This window comes from Zosterops lateralis (assembly GCF_965231275.1).
Source record: "Zosterops lateralis genome assembly, contig: HAP1_HAP1_SCAFFOLD_56, whole genome shotgun sequence".
Lineage (NCBI taxonomy): Eukaryota > Metazoa > Chordata > Aves > Passeriformes > Zosteropidae > Zosterops > Zosterops lateralis.
Window position 1 is genome coordinate 96,933 of NW_028154610.1, and position 15,376 is coordinate 112,308.

At 38.8% G+C, this 15,376-nt stretch overlaps 1 protein-coding gene across 1 annotated transcript in view; it reads left to right on the forward strand.

Annotated features, from left to right (window-relative positions):
• The window catches only part of LOC310923450 (voltage-dependent L-type calcium channel subunit beta-2-like), a gene marked incomplete at its 3' end in the record, with an annotated part of 174,260 nt that overhangs the window by 9,442 nt on the left and 149,442 nt on the right, over positions 1-15,376 (forward strand). The window contains exon 2 of the mRNA XM_083885449.1: positions 1,106-1,198. Within this exon, the coding sequence (XP_083741575.1) occupies positions 1,106-1,198 (93 nt within the window). The remainder of the gene's footprint in view (positions 1-1,105; positions 1,199-15,376) is intronic.

The following is a 15,376-nucleotide window of genomic DNA, read 5'->3' on the forward strand; positions in this document are numbered from 1 at the left end:
GGGTTTGTCAAACAATCTGAAGTTAGTAGTGGCTATCTGTTGTCCTCCTCTGATAGTCTTAGACTGCAAAATATTGAGTCACACTTACCATATGCAGTACTGCTAAGAGCAGCACTCAGATTTTGAAGACATGATATTAAAAATCTGCCAGTATGAGGTTTTAAGTGTTTCAGCCTGCACTGGAGCCCACTCTTCCCCACCATGGGAACCAGTAAGCTCAGGCCCAAAACTCTGAAGGTTGCACAGCCCAGAGGTAGTGTTGTGGCAGAGTTCACAGTCTGTACAATTTGTACTCATTTACACTGAAATAAGTGCTTGCTAATAACATCGTTTTGAACTATTTTTTTTTCCTTGCAATTTAATGTAAACATATTCATTGATGACCCACATTTAATGCACAAAACAAGTAGCTTTTTGTGGACACATGCATGCATTTGCTTTGTTTCTAAACCATAGTTTTAAAGTTTTGTTTCAGCCATAGCTTTCTCCTCATGTCCCTTTAAATTCCTAGTAGATAAAAGTGATGCCTTGCTTTTTTTAGTAGCATATTACCCATTTCCCAGTTATACATATAGTCCTTTTTTTATTGTTATACTGCTTTTACTTTCTTGAACTTACTGTAAAACAATTATTATTGTAAAATCTCCCTCGGTTATAAGATTGTATCAACAAGTTGTGTGTCACTTCTTGCTATGGCATGTTAACGTTCCCTCAGCTGACTTGGCTCATAGCTGTGATGTCCTGGAGACTGCTCCAGTACCTCCTTTCCTACCTTGTTTATTTAAACTAGCTGCACAACAAACTGTACTTTTTAATCACTGTGACTTGAGTGAATAATGCTACATCTATGTGAGTCTATAAATACTATTCTGAACCCAAATGTGAAAAAAACCCAACAACAGCAAAACATTTAGGGCTCAATTGACCAAGCCTGGTGAGCACTTGCACATGCATCCCATCAGTTACTTAGTGAATGTGTTTATTGATTGGCACAAAGCTGGTAATCTGAATCCCTTCTAGTCTAGGAGACACTGGAAGCTTTCTGTGCAACACAAACTAATGCTGTTTCTCTAATCTGTGTTTTGTTTGTTTGTTTTTTTAACAGTCTTATGGTAAAGGGGCAAGAAGAAAAAAACGATTTAAAGGATCAGATGGGAGTACATCTTCTGATACTACCTCCAACAGTTTTGTACGCCAGGTATGGGTTTTCAGCTTCTGGAAGGGTGTTTGCTGGTATAAATGTTTAAAATATAATTTTATTTTTTTTAAGTTGCAAACTCAGAGTGATGCTGTAGTCTGAGAAATACCAGAAGTCTCTTCTGGCACAATGAAAAATATTTGGTTGCTATTGTTTTGATCTTGGCATAAAAATACTTTTTCATTTCTCATTCATTTCCTTGTATAGTAGTTATCCTTATTTTTGTTACTCTAATGCTGTTCAGGTGATTAAAGCTGGAGGAAGAGGCAGTGTCTGATGGAAGTGCCTAAAGTGGCAACATTTGGAAGAAGGAATCAAAACCCTACCAATCCTCAGGGTTTTCCTGCTTAAAATAGTGCTGCATGAGGCAGTGTTAACCTAGATGTTTTCCTCCCACATCCCAGTGTTATTTTAGGGCATGGGTTGGAGGGGAAATCCCTGGCAGCATTTGTCCCCATGGCACTTATGCTGCAAAGAGCTTGTACAAGGTGGGGTGGTGGTGCAGACTCCCATGCCATGGTGTCTGTGTGTCTCCTTCAAAGGGCAAGATCCTGGTGGAACCTCATGGGGATCCCAGAGCAGGGTGTGTGCTTGCAAGACAGCTCATTCTGGGTGGCTCTGGTGCTACTGACACTGTGCTTTTGAGGAAGGAGGGTGTGTGTCAATGGACATGTGGTTGACAGCTTAGAGAGCAGAAATGGAGCCCAGAGCACCACAGTGACTGAGCCTGTGCAGTCTGAAACGCAGTACTTCATGCTCAGCTAGTTTAAGCCATGGTGTTTTCAATGCATACTTTGCCATCGTTTTCAGAAAGGTCCAGGAATTTGGGAGCTTTCATAGCAAAAGTTCCCACATTACAGGACCTTTCATAACAGAATTTTGGGGTTTTTTACCATAAGCAGCCACCACACCTCCTTCTCTACTGGCTTGTTTTGCGTGTTCCTTCATCCCAAATTATTTAATGACTCTGTTGATGTTGCATTGATTGTATCAGTACGCAGCTTCTGTTTACAAAATTCTTCAACTTTGTCCTGCTGAAATTGTATTGATAGGTTTGTGTTTGGCTGTGGATTTGATAAAATCAGACCCTTATTACGTTTTAGTGTCTGTTGGAAATAGACATGAAATATTAATTGATCATGGGAGTTTTCAGTGGCAGTAAACTATATCAAGGTGGAAACCCTGGATCAAGTAAATTACTTGTTTGGGAAATTTTGTCCTGTCTTAAAATACGGTGAGTCTAAGTAGTGTTTGAGAGTAGCAACAGGATCTCCTAGTTCCAAGGAATCTTTGTAAGGAATTCTGTGTTGCTGTTTTCCTTCGCTCCTTGTAGATTTTCAATTCAGTCTGGAACATTTTTAGCAGAGTATGTTTATTTTACACCAGCTGCACATGCTTCTTTGCCTTTCTTGTTTACCTAAATGAAATTTGAAGTTGGTCTCAAGTATCTCCTCTTGCTCCTTTTGTCATGGTGAGGAGCAGGGCGAAGAGGATCCACAAGGAGGTGGGTCATCCAACAAAGCAATGGCGTTGAGGTGGGCTCCTGTAGTCATTGGAGATCTGGTTGTCTCTACAGAGTGTGGGGCATGATTTATCAAATCTCCAAAACTAGCATAGAAAGCAGCTTTGGTGAGCTGTAAACTAAATGTGTCTATATCTTTCTGAAGGCTTTAAAGGGAGTGTGACTTCAAGTGCAGATTTTTACAGAAGAAATGTATTTTTCCCTGAAATAAAATTTAGTAGTTACTCGAGTGATGTAATACAAATGACTGAAAGGTGAATAGGCTTCTGTGAAAAATCAGAGATTTTGTAGATAGCTGAAGCACAACTCAATTTTGAAACAGTATTGTTATTGAAGATATCAAAGGGATGTTAATGTATAAATTAATAAATGAATGAATATGTTACATGAAATTGTCCAGGGTAAAATTAAAAAAAAAATCCCCACAAAACATTCCTAGCAAGTAATTTACAGGCAGAGCTGTTAAAGTTGTAGCAGATGTATGAGAGAAATACCTCTTCACAGTTGCTGCTGAGACGTTTATGTCAGAGCTTGGATTCCATTTTCAACAGGCTTTCCTTTGCTCTGATTTGTCTCCTGGGACAGCTTGGTTCCTCTTGCACTGAGGAAGAATTGCCATCAACGTGACCAGGCACCCCAATGTTCAAGATATGAAACAGGATGGGGGCAGAGTTTTCTGCTGGCTCAGCTGCTGTGCCCTTCCCAGAAACTCTCTTGGTCTATATATTGTTTATCTCCAGCTATCTTGCAGGATATTTTGCATGATATAAGTGAACATAATTGTTTTGAAATAGCCATTTATTTGTGGGGAAAAAAATCCATTAATTTTGTGTTTCTGCAAGATGGATGAAAATTGAAGAATTTAAACCCTATAGAGTCACTGATGTACCATTCATTTCCTGTTATTTTATTTTAGTGCTGTCTTAAAACCAGGAAATAAGCTCTTGCTTAAAAATGAATTTTTGGAGTTGTTTAATGGGGGCTTTGATCTAGACATGGGATGCACACAACCTGTTTGTTTCAGCAATGCTTATAATGCCTATAGCTGCCTTTTGTTTCTCCAACTTCCTTTCCCCCTCTCGCTTCCTGTTTCCTTCACCTGCAACTTTTATGTGCATCTCTACAAGTACTCCTCTCTGCACTGAAGAAGGAATCCTGGAATTGTCCTGAACATTTACCACTAGGATCTGTCTGCATTCCTCATAAAGAAGAAAGAATGTTTGGAAGGCGCTTTTGTGTCATATTTAGCTGGCCTATCCTTGAGCTGGGGGAGCTGTGAGAGGTGTGCAGGTTCTTGTCATAAGCATTGATGGGAAGTGGTAGTTCCTAAGACAGAAATACATTGTGGCTGGATAAAAGAAGACAAATAAATCTAGTCCTAAGGAAATATTATGCACATTGAAGGCAATTGAGGTATTTGGCAAGAGCAAGCATATAGGATTCAGTCTTTGGAATCCACAGAGCTGCTGGGCATTTAAGTTAAAGCTGCTGCAGGAGGGAGGACCTTCATGTTTATTGCTAACATTGCTAAAATTTTATTGTCTGGATTTTACTATTTCCTTAAAGACATATGCCCCTCTTGCTCCAATATATATACCCAGCAACTTTCCTGCTATGCATACCACACGCTACAGTAATAAAAATAATGCCAACTTTGTACTCTTTCCTTCCAGTGAAACTAAGTAACATTCAAATTGCTTGAAAACTCCTGCTGTTGTAGAAGAATAATGAAATGTGCTCTGCACAGCCCTGTGTGCACTGATCTTTTCCATTTAAATCTGTTTAGTGGAGTGCTGAAGTAGAGGATAGCAATCTATCCAGTATTGTTTCTGATGATGTGTATAAAAGAAGACTTAAACTAGAGCAAGAGCATCTATATACAATTTACAAATTAAACCCCCATTCTTTTCAGTCCAGTTAGAGCTCCTTTGTGCTGTGAATTTTATGTATTGATATAGATTTTTATTATAATTTTTACTTGTGACACTATAAAACTGATGAGATTTTAGGGGAATGTTTGCATCATGTTCTACTTGTTTGTTATAAAAAATGTTTGTTTAGTTTTGTCTAAAGCATGTTATTGATGATATTTGAGCTTAAAAAAATAACAACAATTTGGCTGTCTTTTTATTTGCTAGCAACTACTGCTTGTCTTTTCAATAGCGGGAGAGGGATTTTTTTTTCCTCTCTGTTTTCTTGTGAAGTTGTATTGGCAATTAAGCTGTGTATTTGGAAAGCAGAAGCATCACTGCACACCAATCAGCTCCTAACTGAATGTAATCAGTTGTCTTTAGGGAACTAAAGGACATTGTGTTATATAGTTTTTCATCATCTTTTTTGAGCTTTGCAGTGATAAGCAGCTTGTTCTTAGGGTTAGTTATGAAAGACTGAATTGGATTTGATCTGTAGTTATTGCCATTTTGACTGATGCCTGGTAATAATTTTGTTCCCAAGGGTTTCTTCAAAATACAGATCAGACAACATGGTTTGCACACGACACTATGGCACTTCCCAGGAACGTTATTTTAAGCAAATTGCATGTTTTGATAGCATTACATATTTGGTGGTTGTGCTTCTGGACCCATCTTGTCAAGGGTTTATTTTAAATCGTAATGATTAATCAGAGAGGCAGTCTAAGTTGTTGGGATTTTGGGGTATTGCAAAGGCAGATTAGATTGTGAAATAGGCTGTTGTCTATGGACTGGCTTACAGAAATATTTAAGGTTTTACAAATCTGGTTTTTTTCCTTTGAATATTGGCTTGATGCCTGTTATACTGTGTTCACTCAAAAACACAGCTATAAATAATTATGTAGGGAATTCATTATTCTTCTGCTTTCCTCTAAGGATGTTTGCCTAACTGTGTAATTACCTATTGAATTTTATGAATGGTAAAACTAAGATTTGCTTTAAAAACCAGTTTGAAAATATTGACTTAGTTTTGCTCATAAACATGCCTCTTAATCTTGATTTCACCCGAGAACTGAGCTGTGTCAGAAATGTATTCCTCTTCTTTTAATTACCTTTTTTCTTCCAGATGTAGAGCTTAGCTTTGATTTTTAATTATTTTTTCCTTTTTATGAGGGGAAGAGCTTATGTATTCAGTTCATAGATGCTGCCTGCCAGTGAGGCTATCATTTACAGGCTGAACCACAAAGAGCTGGTGTAGAGTGGGCACAGATATTAGCTTTAGTCTTGATGCCCAGTACTAACTATCTTAGGCTGAAAACCTGCCTGTATTTAACCTGCTAGGACTATTCCTGCTTCTTGAAGACTATATGTGAACAAGATTGTGGCTAGCCAGAAAATCTAAATAAATAATTACAAATAGGGCTCATTTGCCAATTAACATATTCTTACATCCTTTGTGTGCCTCAAATTATGAGACATGTTTTGCTTGTAGAGAAAAAAAGGAGCTTTGCAGACTTGCTATTAGCTTTTAAAAATTTTGAGGTATTGTGCAAATACTGATTGTAATACATAAAAATATATACCTACTGCTCAGCTTAATTTTCTTATCTATTTCTAATGCAAATGTGGGAATTGTTTTGTTAGATTTTGTCTGGTCTCTTTCTACAGATTTCACTGAAAGCCACAGCAGTGATGCTTGTGGCCTGTGCTTGCTGTTGTGGTCGCATTGAAGCCTTATACAAGTGATAAATTCTACAAAGTCAGCTTATTTCAAACACATTAAAACTGTTATTTCATGGGGAATTGATAGAATTGTTCTGCCTTGTGTTTTTCACCATAAATTGCAAGTTACTGAAAGAAATGCATTGCAATTGGATGAAGCCAGCTTACAGTGCAGTTGTCATAGGGAGTATGATGTCTGTACTGCTCTGTTCTTCTAGTGTCAGTGGGAGCAACAAAACTTTCCTCTGAAGGCCAGTGTGTGACTTTAAATCCTGGGCAGGCAGTGTTGTTTCAGGGTGACCTGCTGTTTGTATTGAGCAGTGTGAATCAGTTGTTAGTCAAATCCACTGAGGCTGCCTTAATTGTGATACTAGCCCAGGAGTAGTACTAGTATGGGAAAGCAACTGTTTTTAAGTACTTCTTGTTGTATGAAGTATACCAAGTTCACAGCAGGGTGAACTTAGAGCAGTGCAGGGATTCATAAGAATATGTCAGTTCAGCTGTTGATGTAGAGTTTCATTTATGGCTCATAAATGAGTAAGTAAATAGTTCTCAGTTCCTCAGTCATGTGGTAAAAAGGAGTTAGATGGAGAGTGAGAGGAGGACAGCTTTTAGAAGAGGCCTGGACTGGGAGCACGGGGCTGGAGGAAGGGAGAGGGGAGAAGGGGACTTTCCCTTCTAATGGCACTTGTGGAACTGCATACATGGGGGGAAAAATCCCATTAGGCTCACTGAGATATAGATTTCCTCAGCTGTAGTAAGAGTTTGAAAAGTCTCCTTTTTTGGCCTGGAGAGAATAGAACAGATGCCCCTATAAAGCATGGGATTTTGGCAGGCATGACTGGAGGGGAGATGGCTGAGAAAAAGCCGGCAGAAAGGAAGTTCATTTGTGGACTTCAATTCTTTCATGGGCCCTTTTTTTGCCTCAAATGGTTTCTAAGAATAGAAATCAAAATGTTGCCATGTGTTTAAAAAAACTCTACACACCCTCTAACCAAAACAAACAGGCAAAACATCTTAATGCTCTTCTTACACGTTTGTTTATGCTTCTTGTAGCAGGGTAAGAGAAAATTACCAGGGGGAACAACTAAATGTAATGCTTTATTAAAAACAGAAGGGTAGGAGCTCTCTTTATAGCCTTGAATGGTGTACATTTTTGATGCTACTCTGCCTGCAGCTGAAGTCCACATATCCTTTTCCAAGCAGCCGTGGGAATTTTGAAGGTGGGGTTCATACCTGATGTCTACTGAGGTGACTGCCAGTATTGCTTTGGAGCTTGCTAAGATGATGGGTGGGTGTTGAGAGTTATCTGAGAGGTCCTATGTGGTCTCCTGTGAGAGAGCAAGGGAGGTGCAAGCTCTGAAGGGGGGGCAGCTGTTGAACCTCCTTCTTTGGCATTCCCATTGCTGCTGGCTGTGTGTTTCTCTGATTCTGTAAGGGAGAGGAGGAATGGGGCTTTCCAGCTGCTCCCTGTCTGCCACAACCATCACTACCAATCAAGCGTGGTAGCATCAGATTTTGTAGTAAGGCCTTCAAGAGATGTGACAGGACTTGTGTATGGCTGAGCCCATGGGATTTCTGCAGGTGACAGAGCTGCCTCCATGCAGAGGAGGGGGAGGAGGAGCCAAGGGCTTAGTTGTTTGGGCAGGCAGAGGTGTGAGGGGGTTTTAAGCATTTAGAGAAACTGGTGGAGATAAAGAATGACTTTTGGTAAAGATACAGTTGGAGACACTTCCATCATAGTGGATGGCATATGGAATGAACAGAAAGCCTAAACTGAGTTAGGCTTAAGCTTTTCCCTTTGGCCAAATATCTTTATGGCTGGTGATTGCTCTCTGACTGTCTCCATCTTTCAGTTTTGTTCCAATCAGAGTGGGCTTGCAGGAGCAGAACCTCTCAAAAGCCTTATGGCTGTGCTGGGAGCCTCCTTGCCTGTATTTGCTGCTCTCTCCTCTGGGGTATAGCAAGAGCTCCAGGGAAAAACTACGCAGTTGTAAACAGTTAAGGTCAAAATTAGGAATAGGATTGAATGAGAATCAAGTGTTTTGTTTTATTTTGTCCCCTGCTTCTCCCAGAAAATTCAGTGTGGTTTCTAGTTCTTGTGTGCAGCATTGTCTATAAATTTGTGGTGAGATGCAAGGTTTATTTTATGCTATTGAAGATGTCTTCTAGTTATACTAAGTACAGACATACAAAGTATCTGCAATTGAAGAAGGGGATTTAATTATAGTTAATGCAGAGACTGCAAAAATGTTTGATGAAGATAAATGCAGTATTTTTACAACTTTTACTTGTGGGCCTATCTAGTTGGAAAAAAATTTTAACAATGCCTTAAAATATGGGAGTTCTTTTTAGAAATAACATGTTTTAAGTCACTTGCAAAATTAAGTTTATAACTACATTTAAGTGCACCATACACAGTTGCTTAGTTCCTGAAGTGTTTTTTGTAATTTTCAATATTGTATTGATTTTCAGAGTTTACATTTACACTGTGTGGTTTTGATTGGGAACAAATGCCTAACACAAGGGAACAGTTTGATCCTCTGTGAAGCAAATGTCATCTTCTGCTCCAAAATACGAGTGGATTCATAGGAAAATAACTGCTGGTTGGCCAATGTGCAGCAAGCTGCTTCAGTTTCTCTCCATCGTGGAGATGAGCTGCTCCCAGTTGTTGGCAGGGCTCAAGGATTAAAGAAAGATCCTTTGCAATTAGCCAGGGAGATTTACAGAATCTTTTGTCTTTCACAGTACTCCACCAGTACATTCCTGCTTCAGCTCAGGAGTGCTTAGTTTCGCCCCTCACTGAATAGATACACTGCAAAATGTATGTGCCATTTCTGTTCAGTTAGTCACAAAATTGCCAGTTTTACGGGCAGTTGCAGCAGAGAGCTGTCTTCTCTTGGGCTATGTGTTTAGACAGTATTTCCAGTGCTGATTATATGTTCCTATAGATTTGAATGTTGCTTTTTTTGTGTGATTTCACTCAGACTTTGCTGGAATACTAGGTTCATTGAAAAGATTTATGCTCCAATACTTTTTAAATTAATTGTAAATCTTCCCAGGAATTTACAAAATTTGTTTTGTTTTGTTTTTTTGTTATCAAATTGTAGAGTGACATCCATGTGAGCACAATTTAGTGAGTGTTGTTTCTACTGATGGTGACATAATATAAAAACACTTCCTTAAAATCTGATATTGTAGAATATATTTATTTTTTCCTCTGCCAAAGGAAGTAAGTAATTAATAATACTCTTGAGATGTGCAGTATTAATTCTAAGCACCATATAAACCTGTAGTCCCCTAAGTGTTAAATGGTTTTAATCAGATGGTTTACTAATAGAATAATCAGGTATTGGATAGGAAAGAGAAGTGATTCCTGCAAACATGTGGGGAGCTGAAAGAGGGGAGGATGAATGAAGTGAAAAAGGTGTGAGAAAGATTAAGTGAAAAGCAGAAATATATTTATATATGCCTTTGATATTCTTCCTCCTATTGTCTCCACTGGTGTTTTCAAGTTTTCAGTTGTTTTGTAGATTGAACCTTGGGAGTCTGTTGCAGGATGAAAAATAGCCTTCCCTTTTATGCCAAATTACTTTTAATTGCTATGTCTTTTATGTTAGAAATACAGCTTTAAGCCATGGTTGATCAGATGGGTCTCAGAAGTGTCCTGATCAGATCCTGCTTTTGCAGGGTCTGAGCTGAGGGCAGACAACATTGTTCCTGTATTAAAGCATAGTTAGTTGGGTTTATTTTTCCTACAAATGGTGGAAAGTATAGCATGTGTTCAGTAATCTCCCCTTGCTACTTTTCTAAGAATGTGTTATTGCATGTAGTTCTCTGAAAAATCAATCACTCTTTTCCAACTTCTTTGACCTTATTTACTTTTTAGGAATTCTTTTGAAAACAGTAATATGTCAAGGAAATGTTTGTTTATAATAAGGAAAGATTAAAGACTATTTTAACCTTGTCCTTGAAATAACTGCTGAGAAAATTGCCAGAGATAGTATTGGAGTTTAATCAGGAGTTGGTTGGTTTTACACATCTCTTTCCAAGATTAGTTACAATTTATCCATCATCTGCCATTTAAACTGAAATAGAAATAGGATGCTTTCCTAAGCTGCTTGTGTTGTTAAATAAAATGCTGAAATAATATGTTAAAGTAAAATTTACCATGCTTAGAAGAAATAACATTTGTTCAAACTCCATAAGCAGTTTGAAGATATTAAAGGTTAAAATGTGTAAAATCTTCATGTTTCTGTTATTATCTGAGAAAAGTGGACAATATTTTAAATGCTGTTACAGACATGGCAAAGGAACGAAAGCATATCAATAGATTTAACAATTATGCTGTTACTATACTTTGAAATTCGAATATAGAAAATTAGTCAACACTTTACACAATAAATAAGTGTGATGATAAAGTATGGTGTTGAGATAAAGCCTTGGAATGAGATGACACAGCCAAGTGAAAGCGAGACAGCATCATTTTGAGGCCCAAGAAGCAGTGATTCATTGGAGATAGTCTGGAGGAATTGGCAGTGTGCCGTGAGCTTTTTTTATGAAAATAATTTATCTCTGGAAGGTTAAAGATTTTTTTTCTAGTCTTACTGATTAACTGCTCATAAACAAGAGCTACATGGAACAATACTTGAATTTTTCACATAGACCTCAGCCTCCATATAATATTTATTTGTTTGTTTTAGAAAGATTCCTGGCCGTTTGAAGTACACAGGAGTATCACATTTTGTTTTTCTTGCAAATTTTTCCTACTCAGAGTTCAACTCACAGCTTTCTTAATTTGGTCCTGTAATATGCCTAAAAGTCAATGTGGTAAAATCCTGTTTAACACAGGATTTGGGATTTAATCTGGTATTCCTTCTATCAGAAATCTGCTTTCTACTGTGGCAAAGTTCAGTACATCAGCCCAGAGCTCAGTCCTTACACGGCACTCAGAAAATCCTTCGGTCTCCTGTGACATGTGATGTCACGCTCTCTTTGTTATCCTACGCCCTGTATTTTCTCTCAAAGCAGGGTCAGCTAAACCCAGGATTTATTTCCAGCATGCATCAAATGTTTATCACTTGGAGAATGTCCTATTAGTTCTTAAAGTTTTGGAAAGGTAAACGGAGTCCAAAACCTCTGGAAAAATATGTATTTTTGATACTGTGTCTGCTGCTTGTAACTGTAGCTATGGTTGGTTGATTGTTAATGTGGCAAAGCACTTGTGGGTGGCTTACATTTAGCTAGGAGTTACTAGCCAGGGGAAATGAAGAGACGAAATAATAATGAAACCCTCTGTTGCAGTGTCTGCTTCATTAAATAAAAGAGAGAAACTTCATCCATGGGAACAAGCATATGATGTTACGATTTTGGGAGATGTGTACATTGTTTGTCCTTTTATCAACACTGCAAAACAAAAGCCCCAGCCTCAGTTCTGAAGGGAGTCTGTCTTCTCTGATGGTTCCCTTGGGGTTGCTCTGAAACGAATCTCCTTGCACTGTGCTTCTGACTGAAGACTGCAGCATATTGTTCAGAGGGTGGCATTAATCTTTTCCATTTCTCTAATTTTTGTGCTGTAAAATAGTAACCTGTTTAGACTTTCCAGTCTTGTTGGTTCTGTAGGCTGTTTGCAAGTAAAGACAGACATTGGCCAGATGAAATTATTATCTCTGCTGTTTCCATGACAGTTTTAATTTTCCCCCATTGGAAAATTTGTAGTCGGTTAGCTTTAAAATTCTGGATCAATTTACGCATCCAAAAAGAAGAGTCCTTGATTTAGACATTGACTCACCTCCTGTTATTCCCTGAATATTTGGTAGATGGACTTAGGGGAAATCCTATTCCTAGATTGAAAAGAAATTTAGCAGAAAGTTTCTAGGCAGACTTTCTTGGCAGCATACATAGGATTTTATTTTTCACATTAGGAAAGCTCACTGAATTTATAAGACTGGCATTATTCATGGTTTTTCAGAACACATGCTTGAAGTCAAGCAGCTGCAACTTACAGTTAATCTGGCAAACATTTACCTCTGCTTACTCTGTGTACCACTCAGGGATTTTTCTCTGTAGCTCTTTATAAGGCTTTTTGAGAGGTCTTACCAATGTGGTAATGCCAGCTGTGGAACAGGACCTTAACTTGGTCTTATTTGTACTAATGGACTTCCCTTTCAACTCTAATGAACAGTGTGTGCATAACAAAATTTTTTTTGTGAAAGTACTATTTTAGTGGTCATTCAAGGGTTGGAAACACAATTTCCCTTATATTTCCAGGAAGACAAAGATCTGCTTGAAAACACATCATCATTTTTATTACATAAGTTATCGCCAAACCAGAACACTATGAAACTCTGAAATCCCATCTCTGTCAACTTGGGAAAGTGCTTTTCATTGTTTTGCACTTGTTTGGCAGGAATGTTGTCAGCCAGGGGGGCAAGGAAACACCCTGGGACAAGTCAGTGCTCGAGAGTCCTTTGCTGGTGCTGTAGCTCCCAAACTGTGCTTGTGCTGGTTTGCTGGGCCTGTGAGGCTGCACAGGCTGCTCAGCTGGTGGGCAGGGGAGGCTGTGGATGCTTTGTCCCAGCAGGTGACCTCTCCAGCCCCAGGTGGTGTTGTTTGAGTGCTGCTTTGGGTCAAGTGCTGCCTGCTGCCTCAGAGGACTATGGGAATGGTCCTGTGGGTTGTTACCATCACAGGACAGCCCCTGGCTGAAAGGTGAAGTCCTTATCATGCCAAAAGCCATCAAGGTTGGATGCCTTATTCCCTCTGGTTTTGCCCACACTGTGGGAAGCCCCTGGGTTGGGAGCCCACCCTATGTGCAGCATGGCAAGCAGAGATGCATGTAAACACCATTGCCTTTTTCCTCACCCCTACATTGTAGTTTCCTTGGAAGGGAAGCAGTTTGCAGGGAGGCCCAACCTGCTGTGTGTTCAGAAGTTTCTGAGTTTGGGCAGTGGCTGGACCATTTTCTCCCTGTGACTGCTGGTCATTCCTCCCACATGTTGCCACTTGTCTGCTTGGCAGGGATGTCCTCAGTTGCTAACAGGAGACTTCAAATCCTGTTTCCAAAGAATGTTTTGACAAAAAATGTACTGGAAATTGTGATGTCAGTAGGTGTTAAGTGTGAGATAGGTCAGGAAGCAGACAGAAATGGAGATGAAGGTAGCATGTCAGCACAGAGAAGAATTCCCAGCCTTTGTAAGCAGAAAACACATAACCAGGGTCAAAAAGAGAAATTTTCCCACTGTGGCTACAAACATTTTACAGGGCTCATTTGCTGTATAGGGTATTCTGGGGATTTTGGAATAGAACTGATTTATCAGATTGCTAGCAGTCTGTTGTTTGTTAGGTCTCTAGGCACCATAAATGAGGGTGACTGAGGCATTTGGCTAAATGTTGTTCGTTCCTTATATGGTATATCATTGCCATTTAAGAGAGTATCTATTAATTACTATCCACTTTGCAAACTTGTCTGTTTTTTCATGAGAAGATAGGGTACAATTTGAACTATTCTAAAATAGAATATTTTTTTCCTTGCTTTGATCCTGATTTTCTTAGGAGGAGAGGAGAGCTGGTACATAGTCTCTGTTGCTTAGCTCATTTTGATTGCCTCCAGTGAATGCTGTTGGTGTTAGGCAGGGAGGAAAGTACTTTTTGAGCTCTCACCCGAGTTAGCAGCATTCTTGTTTGTGCTTGATGGTTATGGAGACAGACTATCCCTTCCAGAAGTTAATTTGTATTGCCTAAATTAGTCTTGTGCTCTGAAATACTCTCCAAAAGAAGGAATTGTAGTCCCACTGAGTGCAGGGGGAACATCAGGGAACCAGCTTTCTCCTTTGGCTGCCTGTGGTTGGTTGCTCTGAATAGTCTCTTTTGCTCATACCTGTGTCTGACGCTCAGGCTTTCTTCTTGGCTGATGTTTCTGGGGCTGTTTAGCATCAATAGCACCTGTTTAGCCATTGAGCCCAGATTCAGCACACATTGCTATAGCATTTTCTGTGTCTATACATCTTATTTCAGTGGACACCTTTTGCATCTGTTCTAATCATATGTTCTAATACCTGTGGGGTGCAGAATACAGCAGCATATAAGCTGTTTCTCATTTTATTGCTGTTCTGCATTTAGGAGTGACTCATTGCTTTGGAGACGGAGTTGATAAAAAATCTCCACATCTCATTAATCTAATACTGTAATTCCTGAGAAACATGACACTGAAAAAGCCCATTCACATGGTGCATGGTAACTTTTACTCCATGGAATAGTACTATGGGCTGCATGAAACAATCCTAGGTGTAATTTTCTGGCAAATAAAAATAGAGCACAAAGGCTTCTTTACAGAAACCAAAACATTATACTTTGGAACTCAGACCTTAGGGAGAATTTGATCAAGAGTCTTAAGAAGCTTCAATTTTATTCTGTTAGTCATACAATTCATTGTCATTAATATCAACCTTGAAGCTTTTCTGAACAGTGACATTTTTCTTTCTTTTTCAATATAAATCTAGTAGATTGATGAGAACCATCTGATTGACCAAGAGATTGGTTTTAGAACTATTTTAAAGCTCTTGTTTTATGTAATGGTAGTCCATAAAGTGACAGAATAATAATAACAAAGAAAAGGAAAACCTTATACATCTTTGCCCTCCTTTAGTTTTATGATTCTCATTTAGACAAAAATTTTAATGCAGAACATAGCTAAGTGAGCTACAGTTTAAATTTTTAGAATGAAATTGATTATCTTCTTGTGTCACTATTTGTCTTTACTCTTTCTTGGAATATAGTGTCTACTAGTATATATGTCTTTTCTGCTTCCCTCCCCCACCCAAAAGGCCCAACCCCAAAAGAGCTAATGAAGGGTCTCTACAATCCATTTTTGCATATAAAAAGTTCTGGAAGTGAGGAGAAGCTGAAGATAATGTTTGACGTTGAGGCAAAGAATCATTCACAGTATTAATTGTAGTGGAACATGCATATTGTAGGAATGACAAGCAAAAAAGTAGGAAAACAAAACCGTGGAGAGATGTAGTA